This window comes from Eptatretus burgeri, chromosome 11 (genome assembly GCF_056783735.1).
Source record: "Eptatretus burgeri isolate ZD-2024b chromosome 11, Ebu_testis_v1, whole genome shotgun sequence".
NCBI classification, from domain to species: Eukaryota; Metazoa; Chordata; class Myxini; order Myxiniformes; family Myxinidae; genus Eptatretus; species Eptatretus burgeri.
In genome coordinates, this window is record NC_140971.1 from 64374750 (window position 1) to 64398819 (window position 24070).

A 24070-nucleotide genomic window follows, 5' to 3' on the forward strand; every position below is an offset into this window, starting at 1 on the left:
AAATTGCATACATATATTGCATACAAAGGATGAGCATGGGGGTGGGAAGGAGGTTAATTAAAATACATACATTTGAAAATAAAGGACTTGGGGAGGGAGTGAGAAGGAAAAAGGGCAGAGGGGATCAAAAGGGGGGCAGTAAAGTGAAAGAATAATATAGCTTTTTGTATCATATATCAAGGTTCATGGAAGAGTGAGATGGTGGAGGGTAAAAAGGAAACATACTGACAGTTGTGCAGGGGAGACACAGTTGGACACAACAGGTGAGGGAAAGAATGAACAAGAAATGAGGAAAGAAATGAAGAAAACACATTCATATACAAGTAAGAGGGTTGGTTGGGGTAAGGTTAACGGGGGTCGAGAAGATCATGGGTATGGATGGGTTGATGACGAGAGATGTTAGTGCACCATCTGCTTGAAGTCCTGGAGAGAAGAATGCAATTGAACAACCTCAGGAAGGCAGTTCCACAAATGGGAGTAAAGAGGAACAAAGGTGATGAGGTGTGCAGTGAACCAAGGTGTTGAGAGTGTAACCAGTAAAGGGTTACTCAAAGAATGTGTGCATCCTCGAAGAGCTGGGAATGTTTGTTTATATAATCATATATACAACTAGAAGGGCACTCGATGGAGCACATACCTCCACCCTGTAATACTTCATCCATGAGAATATATCTGGCCAAATACATTTTTGAAACATCATGCTATACAGTGCTATATCGTTTTTGGCCCTATCTCTCAATGGTGAAGAATCACTTTAAAAATTCTAGTAGTCGGATCCGGATCTGGATCTTCAGCCAAATCGAATCAATTCGTCCGTGTGACATACCCAACCTGTCCACCAAGTTTAATCCAAATCCGTCCACAACTTTTTGAGATATCGTGCTATATATTAGTTTAGCCCAATCTCTCAATGGTGATTAATCATTTAAAACTTATCAGATCCGGATCCGGATCCGGATCTTCACCAAAATTGAATCATTTCTTCCTTGTCACACGCAACATGTCAACCATGTTTCATCTGAATCCGTCCACAATTTTTTGAGATATCATGCTATCTATCCTTTTTGGGCCAATCTCTCAATGGTGAAGAATCACTTTAAAAATTCTAGTAGTCGGATCCGGATCCGGACCTTCACCAAAATCGAAACAGTTCATCCTTGTGACACATCGAACTTGTCCACAAAATGTCATCCAGATCCGTCTACAACTTTTTGAGATATCCTGTACACAAACAAACAAACAAACAAACAAACAAATGAAACTGCTTGTTGAGCAAGGAATTGCCAGAATAACTTTGTCATATCTCCATGATCTCTGAAAAAACAAAATCCTGGAAATCAATTTGGTTCTTATCAGTCGATAGTGCTACTGTTTAATGAGTTATAGCACTTAGTTTGGTCATTATCATAACTTGGAAGTCAATCGGACTTGAAATGGCGTTTTTATCGCAATTTGAAAGTTTGGACCCGACCCCCCCCCCCCCCGACATTCGACCCCCGACCGCTAAGAAGGGTGTTGGTGTGACATCCCAATGAGACATATGGTTGGATGCAGAATTGGAAGATGCACATTTTGGATTTGGTTTGAAGTCGATATGACCATTTTAGCGGACGTTATTGTGAAAATAAGAATTTTGGTTTTTCAGTGACCTTGACCTTGACCTTTAACCTAGATTCACCAAAAACGACAAGTGTCTAAGTTGGACCATGGCCGACATCTGTACCCAGTTTTGTCATGATCGCTGAAATGGTGTGGCTGCTGCAGGGTAAACAAACACACAAACAAACAGACACACAGACACACAGAATGACACACACAACCGACCAACATAATTGCCGAAATCCGAAGGATTCCGGCAGTTAACAAACATAACTAAGAAGAAAGGGGTGAAAACATAACCTCCTTCACCTTCGGTGCCGGAGTTAACTTACAGGGTGGCCATAGAGTCTGGAAACATAGGCATGCATTACAAATGGTTTATTGACATGACATTACAATACATGATATGTTCAATAACATACATGACATGTTCAATGTGATGTCCTTCATGATAAATGCACAGTTCAATGTGCTGTGCAAAATTGCAATAAAACAGGGTGCATTAATGGAGCATTTCCATCAATCCCTGCACATGCATCCGTGATGAGTTGCCTCTGATGATTTGTGTCTGATTTTCACTAAATAAACCTGCGCCTTCAGCATACCCCAGAAGAAGTAATCAAGGGGGTTCAGATCTGGCGAGTGTGCAGCCCACTCCATAGGGCCACGTCGTCCAATCCAGTTTGGGAAATTATCTGGAAAATCATAAAGTATGGAAAATTATGTTTCCAGACTTTATGGCCACCCTGTATATGGCCAGAAGTATGCGGACACCCTGACTAATTAGTGGAAATGGCTATTTCAGTCACACCCATTGCTGACAGGTTTATAACATCAAACACACAGCCATGCAATCTCCATAGACAAGCATTGGCACAAGAATGGGCCGGACGAAAGAGCTCAGTGACTTTAAACGTGGCACCATCATGGGATGATACCTTTCCAACATGTCATTTCATCAAATTTCTGCCCTGTTAGAGCTGCTCCCAGCAACTGTAAGTGCTGTTATTGTGAAGCAGAAACGTCTCGGAGCAACAACAGCTCAGCCACGAAGTGGTAGGCCACACAAGCTCACAGAACGGGACCACCGATTGCTAAAGCACGTAGCACGGAGAACTTGCCGTCAACTGACGACAAAAATCATTTGTCGTCAGTTGCAACACTTAATACCAAGTTCCAAACTACCTCTGCAAGCAACGTCTGCACAAGCACTGTTCATCGTGAGCTTCATGAAATGGGTTTCCATGGCCGAGCAGCTGCACACAGGCATAAGATCATCATGCGGAGTACCAAGGATCGGCTGGAGTCGTGTAAATCTAAAGATTTCGGAAGTATATTGATGACTTCCGTTATCTGTTTGTTTGTTTGTTTGTAGGCACGATAACTCGAGAACAGAAGAAGCTACCAATGTCAAATTACACCACGTGATTCAGGAGGGTGATGGCTAGCGCTGATTAGATTTTGGTCAAAATCGGTCAAAGGTCAAGGTCACAGTGAGGTCAAACATTCAATTTTTGATGGTTTGGTACAGAATCATCGTAGAAACTTCTGGTTTGCGTCGCTACCTTCTCGAGAGACAGGTTTTATTAGACAAGGTCAGAGGTCAAGTTGACGATTTCGTAAGTACCAGTCTATGACTGCTTGTTTGTTTGTTTGTCTGCGTAGAGGGTATCTCAAAAAGTTGTGGACGGATCTGGATGAAATTTTGTGGACAGGTTGGGTGTGTGACGAAGACGAACTGATTAGATTTTTGTGAAGATCCAGGTCCGTATCTGACAACTAGAATTTTTTTTAAGTGCGTCTTCACTTTTGACAGTTGGGGCCAAAAACGATAAATTGCACGATATCTCAAAAAGTTGTGGATGGATTCGGACGAAACTTGGTGGACTTGGGTGTGTGACAAGGACGAATTGATTCGATTTTGATGAAGATCCAAATCTGGATCTGTATACGAGAATGATTTGATTTTTAAAGTGATTCTTCACCATAGAGAGATAGGGCCAACAACGACATAGTACTGTATAGCATATTTCAAAAATGTATTGGGCTCAATATGTTCTCATGGATCAGGCAATACGTGGCAGAGGTATGCACTCTACTTAGTGCCCTTGTAGTTTGTATATGTTGCTCTTCCAGTTCTTTATCCTCACTCGAAAGGGCGATGCCATTATATTGTGTGTGTGTGTGTGTGTGTGTGTGTATGTGTGTGTGTGTGTGTGTGTGTGTGTGTGTGTGTGTGTGTGTGTGTGTTCATGCACGCGTTAACCATAAAATTTTATTTAAAGTCTAATTATGTTTATAACCGAAATTATGTTTCACCCTTGTCTGTTTGTCTGTCTGTCTGTGAGAAGAATATCTCAAAGAGTTGTGGACGGATTCAGACAAAATTTGGTGGACAGGTTGGGTGTGTGAACAGGACGAACTGATTATATTTTGGTGCAGATCCGGATATGGATACTAGAATTTTTAAAGTGATTCTTCACCATTGAGAGATAGGGCCATAAATGATATATAACGCGATATCTCAAAAAGCTGTGGATGATTTATTTCAAAAAGTCATGGCCTGGACACACACACACACACACACACACACACACACACACACACACACACACACACACACACACACACACACACACACACACACACACACACACACACACGTGATTGCCAAACCCTGTCTGATGCTGCACGGATGAGTTGCAATTTGTTGACTGAAAACAATGACTGCAAACACCTTTTTGTGGGGGAAAAAAAACATCTTCTCACCTGTTCATTCTGTGTTAATAGAGGCTGGAGCAGCCACGACCCCCATCAGTCACCCTCGTTATTGGCTGCGCCATCTCCTCATTGGCTCTGCTGCTCCTAATTTTTGTATACACGTTCATCTGGAGGTAAGCAAATCTCACTTTCAGAGCACAAAGTTTTGACAACCCCCACCCCCCCCCCAATCCCCTTTTCAGTTCACATTTATCTAGACAGAGCTTGAGCTGTCAGATAGCAGTCCAAGCTATGATTATCGACCAGAAAGCAACACCACTCAAGCAAGTTGGCAGGATTACAACGTCGACCATTTCAAAGCTGCATCGGGGCCCGTGTGCTCTCTCGGAGAATTACCCAGAGCAACTGTTGTGTATGCCATATACCACAAATGAGATGTGCAATCAAAATAGTTATTATCACCTCGTGGGGGATTCTGAGTCAAACAAGGTAGTGTTTATGTGTTCCTCCGGACAGCTTTTATCGAGATGTCTAACGGGAATAGACGACGGAAAACCCTAACACTTTAATGGAACTCGAAGGGCTCATAATCCTCTTCCTAAGGTCTAAGTTTTACTTTTTTCATTAATACATTCACAGGTGTGATGACCTTGTTGCGTGAAAATATACATTATGAAACAACATTATTCATCCATGAAGCTTTAACTTCTTCTGTGTGAACCCGTTGCGGTCCTTTTTTTGTTATTAGAAATATCAAAAGCACACTTTGACAGCACTTTATTGATTTGTCGACAAAAAGCATCCTCAAATGCTTGCTCCTCGTGAACTCTTGTTTGAAACATTTCCAAGTCGGACCAGACAGCTGTTTGAGCAGATTGCCGATGCTCTGTTATGACACCCCTGGCATCAGGGTTCTGGGCCAGGTCAGAACAAGGATTTTAAATCGCAATCCTGGCTCTTAGAAAGAAGCAGCCAGCTCATCCAACTGAACTCTCCAGGGTCTTTTGCGCAAAGTGACCTTGAACAATTGGTTTGCAGTAAACAGACACTGGTTATTACATAGCTTTGCAGCCTTTACCTCGAGTGAAAGAGAAATACAGCCAAGGAATGGACATCATGTGAGCATACTTAATGATATTGCTTTTAAAAATTGAAATCACGTGGACATGTCCCACTTTTTGGATCATTAATTTATTATTTGAAGTTTATTGTCGCTCTTTTTCTGACAGTATGTGGTCGGGATTTGTCTGACAGATTGGTGCACTTGGCTTTGATTGGTCCAGTCTAGGGGTTGATTCCTGCCCTGACTATAAACTTTTCGATGGGTGCTTCACAGACAGAGCTCACGATGTGATGTCTCTTCACAGAGGGACTGAGCTTGTCTCACAATGTGCACCGTCCCTTGGGTGGACGTTAAACTGGGTGTCCCATCTGCGAGCGAGCATTAGTTGGTGGATGCTGTTGATCCCACGCTTTCGTCAAGAGTAGCCAAGCTATCACCGGCCCCTTGGGTAAGCTCCAAGTTCTTGCTTTGACTACTGCTGGGGAAGCAAAAGTAAACTATCCAGTGAAGTAATTGCTGTGGAGCTGTTTTTGGCAGCATCGAAGTGAACACCTGCCTTCCGATAGAGCACTTCCGGTTTCCTGGTCGTGGTTGTTTCTCACATTCCTCCAAGTGAGCTACTTCCAAAAAGCTCAGCGATCCTTCAATATTCATCTGTGCTGCCATCAATTTTTTTCTCTATTTGTGTCCATTGTTCTTCGTACTGAGTGTTAACTCCCACTATTTTGTCATGATAATTCTCTTTATTTCGATCCTGTATCTCTTGTTAGTTTTGGAGCTTCCCTGATTTTCCCACCGTTTCCCATACCCGTCACCATGGCTCGATCCCCTCTGTCCCATTATTTCCCACCCTCACTTTAATTACTTCCTTATACCTTCCGTTTTATAATAAACAAACTTTAAAATAACAAAAAAATAAATTGTATTTACCCTCCGTTTTGTTTGTCTATCTGATGTTCTGTTGACCACGTGCTCGGCAGACATTGCCTCCTCACCCATGTCTTGCTCAATTTTGCCCTCGATAAACCGTCCCTTTCTACCCTGCCTCAAAACCTTTCCCTTTTTTCCTTTCTTTCATCATCATTCATTCTCAACTCATTCCTCATTCCTTCATTCCTAAATGTTTCCTCCCCTTCATTATTCTCCTTCTTCCCCTCTCTCTTCATCAACTTAAAGCTTTTTAAATGGGAATTTTAAAATGTTCAACCTTTCCACATACTTGCTTCCAAAAACCTTTCTCCCATTCTGTGCTGTCTTCGTCTCTGTGTCCTTGAAATCCGTCAATCCAACCCTCTTTGTACTGTGTGTGGAACGACAGCGACAAATTCCATCACTGCATTACCCTCCCTCATGTCATCTTCACACCTGGGTTCCCCTACACCTACTCCACACTCCCCCACTCACACCCCTTCTCGGCATCCCCCAATACCGTGTCCCGATGCCTTCAAACAACTTGCTTCTGGTCATGTCTTTCTCGCCTGAAAAGGTGGAGGTTTCTGGCAAACCTCGACTGATTCTGCGACAGGCCCAAATGGCATCAATGCACGTGTTCTGAAAATATGCTCTGCTGCTCTTGCTCATCCTGTTTCTGATTTCTTCACCTGATCATTCTCTCTTGATCATCAGATCGGTTTCAGAGTCGGTCATTCTACCCTAGACATACTGCTTCTACTCAGCCAACAATGGATGGAAGCCATAAATCTGAGACATTAAATCAGGGCCATCTCTCTGGCCATATCTCGAACAATTGATACAGTCTGGTACCCATTTTTGATCTCCAAACCCTCTATTTATGACATCCAAGGCCACCTCCTCTCATGACTCACTGACTTCCTCTGCTCCCATAGTCAGTTTTTTGCTCTCACGATCCTCTCACATCCTCTCTCTTCAAGGCTGGAGTGCCCCAAGGTAGTCTCAGACCCAGTGTTGTTCCTCATCTTCATCAATGGTCTTTCTGATTTCCTGGACAATCCTGCTTATCTTTTTGCTGATATTTCCACCCTTTGCATTATCATCTCTAATCCTTCACAGAGTGAGACAGCACCCACTTCCCTCGTTACAGACCATGATAGAATCAGGAGCTGGTCCAACACTCGGAATATGTCTTTCAACCCTGACAAATTCCACACACTCACCCAGTCTCTACAAAAGAACCATCTGGCAAACCCTCCCATCTGCTTCCTAAGCAAACCACTGGAAGAGGTCAAATCTCTCAAACTTCTGGGCCTCACCATCAGCCATGATCTTTCTTGGGCAGACCATATTTCCTAGATGGCCTCGAAAACCAGCTGCCATCTGGGAACCTCTGTCGTGTAAAGGTCTTTCTTTGGCCAATCAGAACTTTTGATAACATACAAGGCCTTAATTCTCAGCTTGGTTACGTAATGCTCTCCCCATTGGGCTGGCGCCCCTACCTCACCCTTCTTGATGCCAAAGAAAGCAAGGCTCTCGAAATTATGCAGCTCTCTCATGACAACGCAAATTGTCTAGATTGGGAGCCTCTCTGTATTCCACCACCTCACGTTTGGACTTTCATCTCTCTCTCTCTCTCTCTCTCTCTCTCTCTCTCTCTCTCTCTCTCTCTCTCTCTCTCTCTCTCTCTCTCTCTCTCTCTCTCTCTCTCTCTCTCTTTCTCTTTCTCTTTCTCTTTCTCTTTCTCTTTCTCTTTCTCTTTCTCTTTCTCTTTCTCTTTCTCTTTCTCTTTCTCTTTCTCTTTCTCTTTCTCTTTCTCTTTCTCTTTCTCTTTCTCTTTCTCTTTCTCTTTCTCTTTCTCTCTCTCCCCTCTGTCCCAGATTTCTGCAGGGTGCACACAGTCTGCGAGTAACCCTTTTCCTTTTTGAACTCCCAAAATCCAGGCTCACTGCTCATATCATTCGTTCCTGTTTCCTCTCTCCTGTGGAACTAACTTATCCAGTCTATTCAGTCTCATTGTTCCCTCCAGGGCTTCAAGACAGCTGTTCACCACGACCTTAGGTAATCCCTCATCCACACTCATGATCTGTTCTACCCCAAATGACCCCATTCCCAAACACTCCCCTTTTCCAGGTTTTTGTGATTTTCCCTCTTTCCCCTGACAACTTTTTATTTTTTAGTTGTCGGTTGGTTTGTTCCTTTTCTGTTTCATCCCCGTTTTCCCCTTCCTCTTCTTGCTATGTTACAGCTTACGTGCAGATTGTTCACCCCATGTGTTATTCCTCCCCCCCTCCCTCCCCTTGATCTCATTCTCTCTCTCATTTTTGTCAATCTCACTCTCAGCAACATTTTGTTGAATTTCAATCTGCTCTTGCTCTTCCACAAGCCCTGACTATGTAGACAAAAGAGGAAGCACCACATAGAAGGGGACAGACTCTTTAGATCCTGGAATATAATACTTTAGGGGTGGCATCAATATATTACAAACGTACAAAGGGTGTGATTCCTGATTCCCTCCAACCCCCTGCCTTCTTCCCTTCCACAAAATTTTAATTTCCAAACGGTTTTCATGACAAATCGACATTAAATTACATATCACATCTTGTAATTAGCGCTGCGGGAAAAAGCTCTTCTGGGAGTCGCAGACGTCACGTGTGTCGTGGCATTACCAGGTCGGAGAATGGCATTAAATATCATCATTGCGCCCGACCGCATCCATTGTTACTTCAGAGTTTCTTTGGTGAAGCAAGAGATAATGTTCCGTGTGGCAGGTGGCGCTTAGCACTCCCATGCCATGCAGCAAGGGCTATACGGGGCGTGGTTCTGGCACGGTCACCACTCATGGTTTGCAGTCGCACATTAACTGGTATATTGTTACGAATCTGGAAGCCGTCGCACACAACAGCCAGAGTCCCCGTAGATCAGTTATCTCGGTAAGTATGTGTTTATAGTTAGGGTCCCATCCCTTATGTCTAATGGGAATTTCATGCGTGCGCTGCGGGTTTATTTTTTAGTCAGGGTTTTTTACAACAACAACAGCGGCACCATCGCCTCGCTCCACCGACGCCAAAGCGCAGCTGTTTCTGGCTGCGGACTTGGGTGGAACCCCTCGCTCCAGAGCCGACTCTGCCCACGAGGGGAAGGGCGTGCCCTTCGTCCAATCAGGAGGCTCATCGCCTCAGATCGGGACTCCACCCGAAAGGGTGGGAGTTTCCCCGCCTACCATGGGCTTGTCCAATGAGAGACGGCCAGCGAATCGCACGACGCAACCGTCCAATCAGGAGGCAAGTGGCCAGGGAAGAAATCCCTCCCACCTTAGGAGAGGCATAGTGATCAGTGTGTTCTGTCGGGCTGTCTTGGTCTGCCTCGCCTGTTGTCGTCTGATCCGTGGAAGCTTTTTCGGCCTTGATCGCCGGTCGCCTCGTCGTCTCTCGCCTTGTCCACCTTCATGCTTGCTGACGTCCGTCGCTCTATCCCTTGTCCCTGATGCTTGGTGCTGTGTTGAGGCAGTGGGTTTGAGTCCAGCCACCGGACAAGCTCGACCAGACCACACGAGGTGGACAGGTGCAAGTGCAGACTGTTGTCCTCAGCTCGCCTTCCCTCCCGAGCTGAAGGGCCAAATAAGCGCCATGGCCACCATTTCTTTTGGGTGTGTGCATGTGTGTCTGTGGGCCAGTCTATAAGTAGCAATTGTTTAAGTGCCTTGTACATTATTTGCATTCCTTCCTGATAGTCGGTTTAACTCTGCTCTTTTTGTGCTCCCCTGCCCTATTATGAATATACCCCGATTGTTCAATGTACCAGCTCGTTGATGTGCTTTCTATTATTGACCCAGCACGGTTCGTGCTTGAGAACCAGTAAGCCGATTGGGCTGTATGTTGTCGTTTCAACCGACAGACTTTGGTAATTCCACTCGGTAACACCGGACCGAGGTCGCTAGAGTGACCCCGTTCGACAGAGTCCGTTGAGGGTGTGACTTCCCCAGTAATTTGATGATGTGGGTTCTTAGGTATATTGAAATTAGGCAATTAACCCTACCCCACGCCGTTAAAATTTTGGCGACCACGGTCCGCTAAGGGACCCGTGACCTTTGGAGTTATCCAAGGGTTACGACCTTGCAATTCCGGGTGTTTGGTGGAAACGACCCTACTGCTCCACCTCGCGGTCGCTCCTCACCACCGACCCCCGGTCCATAACAATATAACGGAAGGTTCCAGTCACAGGTGGATGGAAATGTACGATGTTGCCCTGATGGTGTCCTGACAAGGACGAAACCAGTCCTTGTCAGGACATCATAAGGGCATCATTTTGCTCGGTGGTGCACTTCTCATTCACTTGTGACAGCTTCTGACATTAAACTACATATAACATTTTGTAATTAGTGCTGTGGGAAAAAGCTCTTCTGGGAGTCGCAGACATAATGTGTCGTAGCGGTGATGTCCCGCTGTTCGTATCAGGTCTGTGACTGCAGTGTGCGTGTGTGTGTGTGTGTGTGTGTGTGTGTGTGTGTGTAAATATATATATATATATATATATATATATATATATATATATATATATATATATATATATTACTGTATGTATGTACACACACACACACACACACACACACACACACACACACACACACACACACACTTGAATTCTGTAATCATAATCTCTATAAAGTTAATGCTTCACTTCATAAAAAGGGTAGAGGCTTACTTTCCTGCTGGATAATATTTTATCAACTAAGTATGAAATCCTTTAATTTGTCAAAGTTAAATGGACCAGCAAATACAAAGTATTTTATGAAGTAAAATATAATGAGAGGAAACTGAGACAAAACTGGGTTTGTGCTACTCAAGACCCGAATGTTTTCCTGGCAGGTCGATAAAGTCTGACAGGAGTGTAATCCTGATTAATTTCTGTCTCTCCATCATCTCTTCCAACATCCTCATCCTCTTTGGACAGACACAGACGCAGAACAAGGTGAGATACGACCCATTTGTGAAACCATTGTGCTGATGCATTGGATCGTAAACATTTCAAGTCGAACTCTTGTGTCCTTCCACTCAAAGATCGTTGCTTGTGTCGTCCTCTCTGCAGAGCGTGTGTACCATCATCGCAGTTTTCCTGCACTTCACCTTCCTTGCCTCGTTTTGCTGGGTTCTTTCTGAGGCATGGCAGTCGTACATGGCTGTGCGGGGTGTCCCAATGAAGAGGATCATCCGCAAGAGGTTCCTCTGCCTTGGATGGGGTATTATGACAGTGCATGTGTTTCTTGTTTTCTCTTGCACCATCATTGTCACCAATTACAACAAAATTTCACCTTGCTGTCTTCAAGTATCACGTGTAAAGAGGGAAGCATAGATTTGAAAATGCCTGTATTCTTCTTCCACGAGACCAAAATGCACATTATTGAATCTTAATGTTTTGATTTACGATGCAACACAAGCTTATTTTTTTTTTCTTTTTTTGTTAAACGTTTTTTTTCCATACCACTGTCCCAAAGGCCCAAAAATTATTTTAAAATACTATACCCTACTTTCAGAAAAAAAAATCCTATTTTAATATTTCCTCCCAAAATGTCCTCAAAAAGCTATTTAAACAATACCACAGCCTTTGCCATCGTATTAACGATTTTTGAACATTATTTTTACTAGTACGCTCCCGTACGTATGTGCGTGGCCGTACGTGCAAAAAAAAAACTTTCAAACAAACACACAGGCCGTTCCTTCGCTCGTGCGTAGCCGTACGTGCAAACCAAAAATAATAATAATAATAATAATAATAATAATAATAATAATAATAATAATAAAAAAATCCCCCCAAAAAAACTTTCAAACAAATACACAGGCCGTTCCTTTGCTCTCGTAAACGACGACTGGATTGGAGCATTGTGTTTATCTATAAATGCACATAAGAAATCGAGAAATTATTAGAATCCAGTGTCATCACTATCCGGAAGGCCGTACGTTGTAACCCATAATGGGGAACGCGGCTGAGGATCTCTTCCCCAACGGCCACGCCTACGCAGCAACGTGTCCTGTGATTGGTAACTAAATGGCGCATCGGCCACGCCTATGCAGCAACGTGTACTGTCATTGGTTGGTAAATGAATGGCCACAACTTGGGAAGCACTTGTCTGATTAATATCAATCCATGAAAAGGCACATACTCAGGTCCCCAGCAATATACCTGGCAAGTTTCAATTAGATCAGACCAGTGGTTGTCGAGAAACAGCGGTCACACACACACACACACACACACACACACACACACACACACACACACACACACACACACACACACACACACACACACACACACACACACAGACAAACAAGCCGGTAGGCGGACATGTGTAGTCGCCTACCCAATAGAACCTGACGCGATGTGCCCGTTCGATGGCGAATGACCTGAGGATTAAGCACAAGAAAATTCATGATTCCAGCTTCAAGGGTTAATGCTGCAGATTGTTTTTTCGTTAAAATACCCCCCACATTTAGAGGTTTTTCGGCCGTTGCTAGGCAACCGAGGGGTCCATAGCAACGGTTCTTTCTCACACATAACAAGGACATACCATGAACCTACCATACCAGTTTCATGTATATCTGACTCATAGTCTCTGAGATATAATGAACTTCGTTTTTTTATTGTTTTCGACCAGGGTTCATTGAAAGTCTATCTTCTCCGACAGTTTTCATAGGATCCGGCTGGAAATTTTTGAAAATATGGCTGAATGTACTGCCCACAGTCGCTCGTGGCCCGATTTTTGATTTTCGAAAAGTAATTTTTTATGATTTTTCAAAAATTTCAAAGTCCCGTTGCTAGGCAATGGTGGTGTCCATAGCAACGGTTCTCATTTGCACACAACTAGGTCATGGTATGAACCTACCAACCAAGTTTCATCGAAATCGCCATTGTATTAATGGAGCACTGGACCGAACAGAGGGACAGATAGACAGACAAAATATCGACAGAAAAACTGATAATAAGGGTAGAACAAATTTAAAAAAAAATTTTAAAAAACTATTTTCGACTGGATCGACTACCCAACCCACAGACACACACACACACACACACACACACACACACACACACACACACACACACACACACACACACACACACACACACACACACACACACACACACACACACACACAGACACACACAGACACACACAGGCACACACGCCACACACACACACACAGACACACACGCACACACAGACACACACAGACACACACACACATCCACACACACACACACACAGACACACACACACAGACACTCACACACATCCACACACACACACACACACACACACACACATACACACATACACACAGACACACACACACAGACACATACACACAGACACACACACACACACACAGACACAGACACACACACACAGATACACACACAGATACACACACACAGATACACACACACACAGACACACACACACACACAGATACACACACACACACAGACACACACACACACAGAGACACACACACACACAGACACACACACACACACTCAGACACACACACAGACACAGACACACACACACAGACACACACACACACACAGACATACACACACACACACACAGACGCACACACACACACACACAGACACACACACAGACACAGACACACACACACAGACACACACACACACAGACATACACACACACACACACACAGACACACACACACACATTGCTGGAATTATTGATAGATGATAAGGAATTGCTAAAAATTGATCGATTGTACATGCATTAAAAATGAAGGTGAAGCGGATTGCAGTCCATGATAGATTCACCTTTTGACCTCTCCTCCTAATGGACGTGGTTACATCGTTACGTACAGGTTGTGTGATTGCCGTCATTCACACATTACTTTTCTCGGTCACTCGTCACACGTGCAAAATAAAAATTCACCTTTTATTTTAAAGTTGTTCATTGCACAGCAAGTTGCATTTTGAAAGAAAGGCCATATTTTTTCACGTGCTGTATTGGGGCTAAAGTGAAAGCATGCCTTATTCAGACTTTTCTTTCAAGAACAGTTTGAAAACAATTGTGCATACATTTGTGTTGCTGTTAGAATTCAGCTTTTAATTTTCATTCTGAAACTACGGGCAAAACCTTTTTTTCTTTTTTACATCTCGTTATTCTAAATAACAGTGTTGGGTCCGACAGGATGACGCAGAGGTCACATACTTCCCTTTGATCTGTTTTGGCTGGGTTTTATTCTCGACCCGATTATATACCATCGGATTGGTGCTTCGGAGGCAAAACGTTGCATCATAAAGTGCACCTCTCCTTGGATGGATGTTAAACTGAGTGTCCCATCAGTGATCATTAATTGGTGGTCGTTAAATATCCCATGGTATCTTTCCCAAAGAGTAAGTGAGTTATCACCGACACTCAAAAAATCCAATTCCTGCACAAATCGCCTTCAGTCGGATGTCAAAGCTGGCCAGCTGCTTCATTAAAGACCTGAGCCCAAAACTTTCCTTGGCCAATCCATTAAGAAGTTGGGACTAATTAGGGCCATTAAAAAGTAGTAGTTGTAGTAGTAGTAGTAGTAGTAGTAGTAGTAGTAGTAGTAGTCAGATCTATATAACAATTATGACAATACCAGTAATCATTTTAACATACATTATGCTGGTTTAATATTGTTACATTTATGGTGGTGGGAAGAAGGGTTCTATAGTTATAAAACGCCTATGACTCACCCATATTTCATTTAGTTCTTAGAACTTTTCAAACTGTGTATAAGGACCTTGGTTAGGGTTAAGTTGTCTGGCATACAGCCACGAGTGAGACTGGCCTTGTCTATGTTAGATGTTTGAGAGGTAGTGGACGTCCTGTCCATGTGTTTTCTCAATATGGAACCAGCCGAGAACCCGGTCAGAGGTGAGGGCTGATCACTCAGTATGACCCACAGCCACCAGTTATGGGGTGAGACCAGCAGGAAGTATGGCCTCTGGTGTCCAAAATGGAGGATGGCTCTGCCATAATCTATCCATATACAGAAACTCTGCCATCTTCATAGCTGTCCAAGCCTTGGGGGAAGGTATGGGGGAGGGGGGGTGCTATGAGAGAGTTTAGCCCATCTGCCGATACAAGGTAGTTCTCCTGTCCTCAATACAGCAGCTGTCAATCATTGTTGACATGGGGATAAGCTCTGGACCATAAAAAAAAACCCCAATTGGTTTGCCATCATCATGTGGAGCCCACAGCACTCCACTTTTGGAACTTGTGGTGGAAGCAGGTGGGGTACAAATAATAGGCGCATATGGGGGTCTTTTCATCATATCTTACCTCATAGACACTCTCTCCCATTCTGTACTATTTATTGGTCTGGAGCTCTTGGATGCTTCTCGTGATTCTGAACAATCGTGGCATCATGCGGATGCTCTGCCCTTCCCGTATGCCCTCTTGGGGCGTTGGCCTGCCTGTCTCATCTTTCCCATCGCCTGCCACCTGTATTGTTGGACATTTTGTCTTTTTACCTGGTTCTCTGAGTGTGTGGTCGTATGGCAGCTTAGCTGCCAGGGTAGCTATCATTTCTTGAAGCGCGACTGTGTTGCTGATGCAGTGCCCCTCTACCAGTACACACACTGGAACTGGTACTCATTTCGCCGACCTCGGAAGGATGACAGGCTGAGTCAACCCCCTGGTGTATTAATTCAGCGGCTGATGGGGCTTGAACTCAGGACCCTCGGATCCCAAGCCGCCACCCGAACCACTGAGCCAACACCAGGCTGTTCTCTGAGTGAATGTTTGACTGCTCGGTGCCGAGAGGGGGACAATTTATTTGTTGTATTAAGTTATTTCTTCAATATATGATTCTTTTCCATCCGGGATTCTGTTCTGTGTCTCATCAAATATATTTCCGAAGGCTTCTTGTGTGTTTGTGGTTCCAGACATTTTTCAATGCCAACAATTGTTCAGTTTAATTGGAAATTGGTTGGAGTAATAAATTGGGTAATTCATTATGACCAATGTGGTTTTAGACTGCGTTTGGAGAAGCAGGCAATCTAATCCGATTGGGATCACCTCATGGAATTGCCATTTAAACTCAGCACTTCTTTGTAGTTAATTACTTACCTCCAGTTGGTGTTGGAGAGCACCGAAATTACACTTGTGGTCAATGGGTGGTTACCCTCGAGGTCATGTCACGTATGGGTGCATGTGCCGGAGCAGCACGTCACTGCATCCACTTTCCGCTGGTACTCCAAGGACCTCTGTCCGGCCATCACCCAGGCAGATGCCTGGCACATCCACATCTACTTGAAATACCCATTCACCTGCTGCAAACAGGAGGCACTTAGTTGTCCCATTGGCCTCCTTCACTCATGAGGTTCCCTCGCTGAGAGAATCTGGAAAGCAGGATCAGCATCAGGAAAATGAGTCACATGTCCATACAGCTCACAGACTCACAGACTGACACTCACAGACTAGACAGGTAACAAATTTCATCTCAATCTCTCTCAACAACTGCTCGTTGGACAAAAAGTCTGACTAGCAATAGCCAAAGATTCTCAAAAGAGACCTGGTATGGAAGGAGTGAAGTATACAGCTGAGATCCCTGGTCAGAGTCCAAGTCTCACTTCCATAGAGCAAGACTTGAAGCACCAAGGACTTAAAGACTGACTTTCGTCTTCATGCATAGGTACCAATAGCACAACACCCCATGACCTAGTGAATCCATGACTCCCCAGGGCCGACCCAGACGTCTATTTACCTCTAACTCACAACAAGCGGAGACATAAATATCACTGCCAAGGAAAGCGAATCTCTCCTTGACCTCAATATCCTGACCACAAACAGGTACAGGCAAGATAGCAGCATCCAAGATGTCATTGAAAGCCTGGATCTCAGTTTTGACCCAGGAAACCCGTAATCCCAGCAGCTCCGACTCCTCATTCAGCACCACGAGGGCCCCCATAAGGATATTCTGCGTCTCCGCAAAGATGACCAAATCATCTGCGAAATCAAGGTCAGTGATCTTGACATTCCCAAATGATGCACTGCAGCTTGATCTCTCAAACATCCTCCCCACAATCCAGTCCATACAAGCACTGAAAAGTGTGGGGGTCAGTACATACCCCTGAAAAACTCCAATAACAACTTGAAATAAGTCAGAGATGGAACCAACCCACCTCACAATACTCTCATTACCAGGGTGGGGTTCAGAAATGACATTGATCAGCTTTGCTGGCACCCGACAAAGACTGAGAATCCTCCAGAGGACATCTGGATTCACTGAATCAAATGTTTTGCAGAGATCAACATAAGCTGGGAGCAGCCCCTGCCAAAACTCTTGTTTGCGTTTGGTGAGGACCCAAAGAGCAAAGATATGGTCAATCGTTGACCTTTTTGGTGTAATGCTCGACTGCTCTGGGTGCTGGTGCTCAAGCAGATGATTGGTGGTGAACCCTATAAATATTTATCCGAGCAAAGACCTTGTCCCGGCACAGAGCAGTGTCACCCCTTGGTAGATGTTGCAGTCCTGGCGATCACCCTTCCCTTTCCAGAGAGGGACAACAAGGCCCCTCTTCCAGTCAGTTGGGATGATGCCTGTGTTCCAGGCAGAGCAAATAACTGCATGCAATGATATGAGTGCATTTCTACCAGCCTTGAGAAGTTCAGCATGGAAGCCACAGATCCCAGGAGCTTTACCCCCTTTCAACCGGTTCACCGCAGGCCATCTTTCCACAAACTAAGGTGGTTCGCAGTTGATTGGAGGGTCAGCAATAGGGATAGTTACTCCCCTGACATCCAGTTCAACAGATGGTGGATCAGCCTGGTACAGCCACTCAAAGCAACCGGCACAGCAGGCCTTCACTCCAGATTTCTGTCAGGGGCCCACCACCCTCCGCTCTAACTGCAGTACACCGAGGGATGGCTTGGAGGAATGCAATGTACGAATTGCTCTGTAAGCAGGACTGAAATCACTTGACCACAGGTTATGCTCTACCCCCTCACAGATTCCTTGCACATAGGCCTTCTTCACCGCCCTCAGAACATGTACAGTTTTACACCTCATGCCCCTAAACAGCTCACTTCTGCCATTTAGCCTGGCCCTGTGACTCTGGTCAATGGTATCCAGTGTCACTTTTGAGAAAAAAGTTATTGTCCACCTGACGGTGGGTTCCAAGACATCCACAAGCAACATCAAGGATGGTAGTCTTGAAGGCTAGGGTGTTTCACAAAATTTATTTTCACAAAATTTTGCCAGATCGCTTTTTGTCTTGTTCCAATTGGCATTGTAAGCATCTGTACCAAAAATGGAGTCAATTGCTGCACATTTAGGGGTGGCACACTTTTTCACAATGTTGACGTTTTTTTCTATTTTCAGGAATAATGGCATCAAGAAAGAAATGTAACTTGCTCAAGAAGCCCACTCTACCTTCCATTTTAGGAGCTCGCCTTCCCTCAAAGGAGCAAGTGCTACTCCACCTCCTCTATCATATTGAAGAGGGGAAGGCATTATCAAAGGCCACAACAGCAACAATGGATGAAGTAAAGAAGCTCTGGGAGAGAGCCAGTTTACCGACAATGACGGATGCCAATCTTCGAAAAAAGATCAAGAATCTGTATGCAGAGTACAAGAAACTAATAAAAGAGAAAAACAGAGAGACGGATGGAGCTCTTTTACGTCGTGAAACTTGGCTCGGGGATCTTCAGGACCTCTTCGATATTGCTGCAGCAAACATATTCGACCTGAAGATCCCCGAAGAAGACAAATAATTTCTAAGGCACCAAAGAGAAGACCGGATGTCATGCTCTTTTGGATGTGTAGACAAGGTTCAGCAAGGGAAGGATAAGAGAAAGAGGGCAAGAGAAGCTGAGAGAAACGCAAGAGCTGAATACAGTGCAGAAACAATGGCAAAACAGAAGTGTATCCGAGGTACTCACACGCTATCTCGATTGAGGGAAGAAGTTGGACAAGATTCATCAACAGCCTCTGAAGATGGTTCAGACGAAGAGTTCGCTTACAGGGCAACGCCTGCCAAGCCCAACCATATCTCATGCAGGATTAAAGAAGCGAGGCTCATCTGAAGTACATGTTGCTTCATTGACAACAACATGGGACAGAGAGGGTCTATCCAATCGTCAGGCTGCTACGTCCTTCATAGTGACAGCAAAGAGCTTGGGACATGATGTTAGCAATTACTCAATAAGTTCCGCAACTGTCCATAGAGCTTAGGTTGAGCAATAAAAATTGTGAAAAAGTGTGCCACCCTTTACTGGTGCCCTATTGGCTCAATTTTTGGTACAGATGTTCAAAATGTCAATAGGAACAAGGCAAAATGCGATCTGGCAAAATTTGGAAAACTTTTACTTGTACCATTATATTGTGAACCACCCTATTGAAGGCTCTTCACAATTCTTCAGGATTCCCCAAAACACCCAGACCCCCAAAATCCTCACAGCCTGTTCTTAAACTTCTCAGCTCTCCTCTTATCCTTGAGCTTGCTAACATTCAGCCTTGGCTCGGATGGTGATGCCTGTGATGCCCGGTGCTTAGTCCAATTTAACATCCAATGTTTGGTCCAATGAATCATATGTGCTTGGTCCATTGAATGTACAATGCTTGGTACAATTTAACATCCAATTTAACATCTGATAATAGGACCAATGGAACATCGAATGTTGTTGTTGTTCGCCTTTCGGCTGCTCCCGTTAGGAGTCGCTACAGCTGATCATTTGTTATGATCCGCATACTGATTTGGCACAGGTTTTACGCCGGATGCCCTTCCTGACGCGACCCTGGTCGCCTCTTACGACACAGGGATAAGGATTGGGTTTCGCCATGATTCTGGGCTGCCCTACACACTCTCATAGCGTGGCCCAGTGCAGAGCGCCCGTCCTCAAGCGATCCTCCAACCTAAGCCTCTGAGTAGCCAGATTACAGGCGCACGCCACTACGCCCGGTATTAATGTAACATCTAATGCTTGGTCCAATTGAATGTCTGATGTTTACTCCAATTGAATGTTCGCTGCTTTGTCCAATGAAACATCCGGTAGTTGTTTCAACTTACCATACAATGGTTTGTCCAACTGGAAGTCTAATCAGTTTGACCATTTGAAGGTCTGAAGGACCAATTAAACATCTGTTGCTTGCTCCAATGTAACATCCCATGGTTGATCCAACTGAAAGTCTGATGGTTGGTGCAATTTAAAGTCTGATGATTGGACCAATTTAAAGTCTGATGATTGGACCAATTGAACGTCCGATGCTTGTTCCAATGAAACATATGTGCTTGATCCAATTGAATGTCTGATTCTTGGTCCAATTGAACATCCGACGCTTGGTCCAATTGAACATCCGACGCTTGGTCCAATTGAATGTCTGATTCTTGGTCCAATTGAACATCCGACGCTTGGTCCAATTGAACATCCGACGCTTGGTCCAATTGAATGTCCGACACTTGATGCAATGAAACATGTGCTTGATCCAATTGAATGTCTGATTCTTGGTCCAATAGAATCTACGATTATTGGTACAATTTAACATCTGATGTTTGGTCCAATTAAACGTTTGTTGCTTTGTCCAAATGAAATTTCTGATGGTTAGTCCAACTGAACCTCCGATGGTTGATCCAACTGAATATCTGATGCTTGGTTCTATGTGAAGTCCAATGCTTGGTCAAATTTAATGTCTGATGCTTGGTCCAATCGAACATCATATGCACCGTGCAGAGATGACACACTCTTGGTTTCAGATCTTGTTGATTCTGGGTCCTGAGCACTGAGCTGTATATATAACTGGAATTCACCCTGCTTTGGTGGTCAGTCGGCGGTGAGTGGCATCAGCGATTAGTCAATCCTGCCATCTTGGAATACCCCAGAGGTTGGTCAGCTGCACTGGTTTCAGTCAAAAAGATGGTGTTCTGCTGTGCTATTGGCTGCAATCACAGGCATTCCCTAGAGTTGAAAATGACCAAAAAGCATCACTTTTCACAAGTAAGGGAACTTTATTTTATATTAAATAAGATATTGAAATGCTTAACGATGCTATTATTTATTTATTTTTTATTGGTTTGCTCTCGGTGGTGAAGTTTCAACACTATAGTGTTTGCCTGATCAGTCGCTGATTCCGCTTATGTTTATGCTGATGTGTTTTATTTATCATGTTAACGTATATTGTTATAATCACTCATAAAGTGCTCCACAGTGATGTCAAGGCATTGTGTTTGTGTACGTGTGTGTGTTTTGTTGTTTGTTTGTTTCAAGGCTTTGTCTGCAAGTTCAAACATTGTTATGAACTTTGTCTGCAAGGAACATTGTTATTTAACCCCGCCCCATTCCCACTTTCATTCCATTTTATTGAGGAACTGAAACTCAGTTATTCTCACAGACCAACACAACTTGACACTTCTGACTTACTAAAATCAGATTCTCAGTTTTTCAGTCACCTTCGTCACTCGATTACAAGGCTCTGAAGGAAAACAAACAAAAGAGGAAATGTGGAAACAATTGTGAATCAATCTGTTAATGGAAGCCGATAATGTCCAACGCTTATCACTCTCTCAGCTATGCCTGTACCTCTCACATTCTAGCAAGGGAAGGGTATTCCAACATGGTGGTTGTTTGGCCCCATGACGCCGTGAGCACATGCTGCAGGTGCACTCCAGTTATACATATATATATATATATATATATATATATATATATATATATATATATATATATATATATATATGTATGTATGTATATATATATATATATATATATATATATATATATATATATATATATATATATATATATATATATATATATATATATATATATATACACAACTCAGTGGTCCTGACAGTAATGCTTAAACATCATGTGCAGCAGACTAACATAGCTCCAAATGTTGACAGGCCCAGGTTATCAAACATTGTACAAGGATACCCAGGCTATGAAGGGCACAATTACTCTGAATAACATAATGTGTGGCTATTTTATTCTGCACTCTCATGACATAAGGTATTCTTGAACTGCTACAGCATTTGGTTGTTTTACCCTGTTTACATTTTCCTTCTCCTGCTTGCTAGGCCTTCCAGCCCTGGTTGTCGCCTCATCAGTGGGATTCACAAAGGCCAACGGATACGGCGCTTCAGCTTAGTGAGATCACAGTACACATTCACATATTTCCACCTATAATGGCCATTCATTAGAATCTAGCATTTCAAAATTGTAATTTTAAATGACCATGCTCAAGAAACACACGGAGTTTCTATCTGAGCTAACGTACCTTAGGCCACAATCCCTAGCAACACAATTTCAGTCCTAACCAGACCCACTGCTGTGTGTGTTAAAAGCTGCTGGCTCTCACTTGAGGGAGGTCTACTCTATGCCTTTGTGGGCCCTGCCGCCGCTGTGGTGTTGGTAAGGCATTTCCTGTCCCTCTGTCAACCCAATGGCCCACCGTCTCCTCTCCCCTTTTCTTTTTTCACATCCCCATTGTTCCACCATTGCCTGGCCCACACAAACACTATGCTAACGGCTTTCCGCTCTGCTCATTATGCTGATGTCTCGCTTACCATGCAGGCTGCCATGGCACGCAGGCACTTTGACAATGCTTTTGATTATTATGCGGTGATTTCAGTGCTTGTGCCATGAAGGGAGTTGCAGAGGCATGGGAAGGCATCCATGTTTGGTGGAATCAGCCAGTTTGACTAGGTTTTCCATCAGGTGAATATGGTGCTGGGAATCCTCGTGTTTAACAAGCTCGTCTCCAAGGAAGGAATTCCAGACAAGGAGTTGAAACACCGAGCTGGGTGAGTGAATCTGCACAAGCATTGAAGGCTTTTTTTTGAAAACACAATTGAAAACACAAGCATTAAAGGTTGTCAAGCACCGAGGCATTTTCAACGCTCGTTCTTGTTCCCCATTATTCACTGCTCAAAACATGCTGGAGTTGCATTGATGCAATCTATGGTGATCATCATCAGCGTCAATCTTCTCTAACTAATTGCACTCGAAACTCTCTCAAGACTCTTTTATAAGGCTTGATCATATATGGAGCTTGTGACATTTCTGCTTCAATGCTGCTGATGACCTTAACACTTTCTGGCACCAAATGGCCAATAAAGTGCCATATACTCCATCCAACCAACACACCACTAAGCAGCGGAATGGATGAACGAGCAATTTTTTTTCGGTTTCGTAATTTCAGGTTGCTAAACTATTAATGTACCGAGGCAGATGAGGAATCTTACAAGCCAACTCCATAACGTCATGCATCACAAGCATTTGTTGCACTGAGTCAGGGAAGAATTGGAAGAATGTGTTATTAGAATATTTTTATTTATAATTTGATGGAAAAATAAAAATACAAAACGATTAAGGAATCTCAATGGTTGCAAACTTGTGTCCATCAGCGCTTCTCTGTGGAGTTCGTGTGTGGTCCTCCCACTGCTGGCGTTAACATGGATGTCAGCCGTGCTGGCCATCACGGATCCACGCTCGGTCCTCTTCCAAATACTCTTCTCAGTCTTTGACTCTCTGCAGGGCTGCGTCATATTCTGCGTGCACTGCATCCTAAAGAAAGAGGTGCCTCTATTCCATTCCAGGCTCCCAGGCGCTGAGATTGCGTGATTGCTTCTGCATGTGTGTGACAGCTTAATTTGCTGGTTTTAATATTCATGGAAGACAATTCAAAGCACAGAGTGCTGAGTAGAGTATGACTGGAAAGTCGCCCAGTTCGGAGGTACTTAAATCTCCTTGCAGCGCAGTTTATTTTCGCTCGATGATCGCCTAATGCA

General features: G+C 43.9%; 1 protein-coding gene across 4 annotated transcripts in view; it reads left to right on the top strand.

The window, feature by feature from the left end:
- LOC147017238 (adhesion G protein-coupled receptor B3-like) overlaps nucleotides 1-24070 on the top strand; it is a 216839-nt gene that overhangs the window by 185666 nt on the left and 7103 nt on the right. For all 4 annotated transcript variants that reach the window (XM_085846687.1, XM_085846689.1, XM_085846685.1 and 1 more), the window contains exons 19-25: nucleotides 4390-4493; nucleotides 11164-11266; nucleotides 11384-11534; nucleotides 22358-22427; nucleotides 22625-22691; nucleotides 22998-23083; nucleotides 23687-23858. In XM_085846687.1, coding sequence (XP_085702813.1) covers nucleotides 4390-4493; nucleotides 11164-11266; nucleotides 11384-11534; nucleotides 22358-22427; nucleotides 22625-22691; nucleotides 22998-23083; nucleotides 23687-23858 — 753 coding nt within the window. The remainder of the gene's footprint in view (nucleotides 1-4389; nucleotides 4494-11163; nucleotides 11267-11383; nucleotides 11535-22357; nucleotides 22428-22624; nucleotides 22692-22997; nucleotides 23084-23686; nucleotides 23859-24070) is intronic.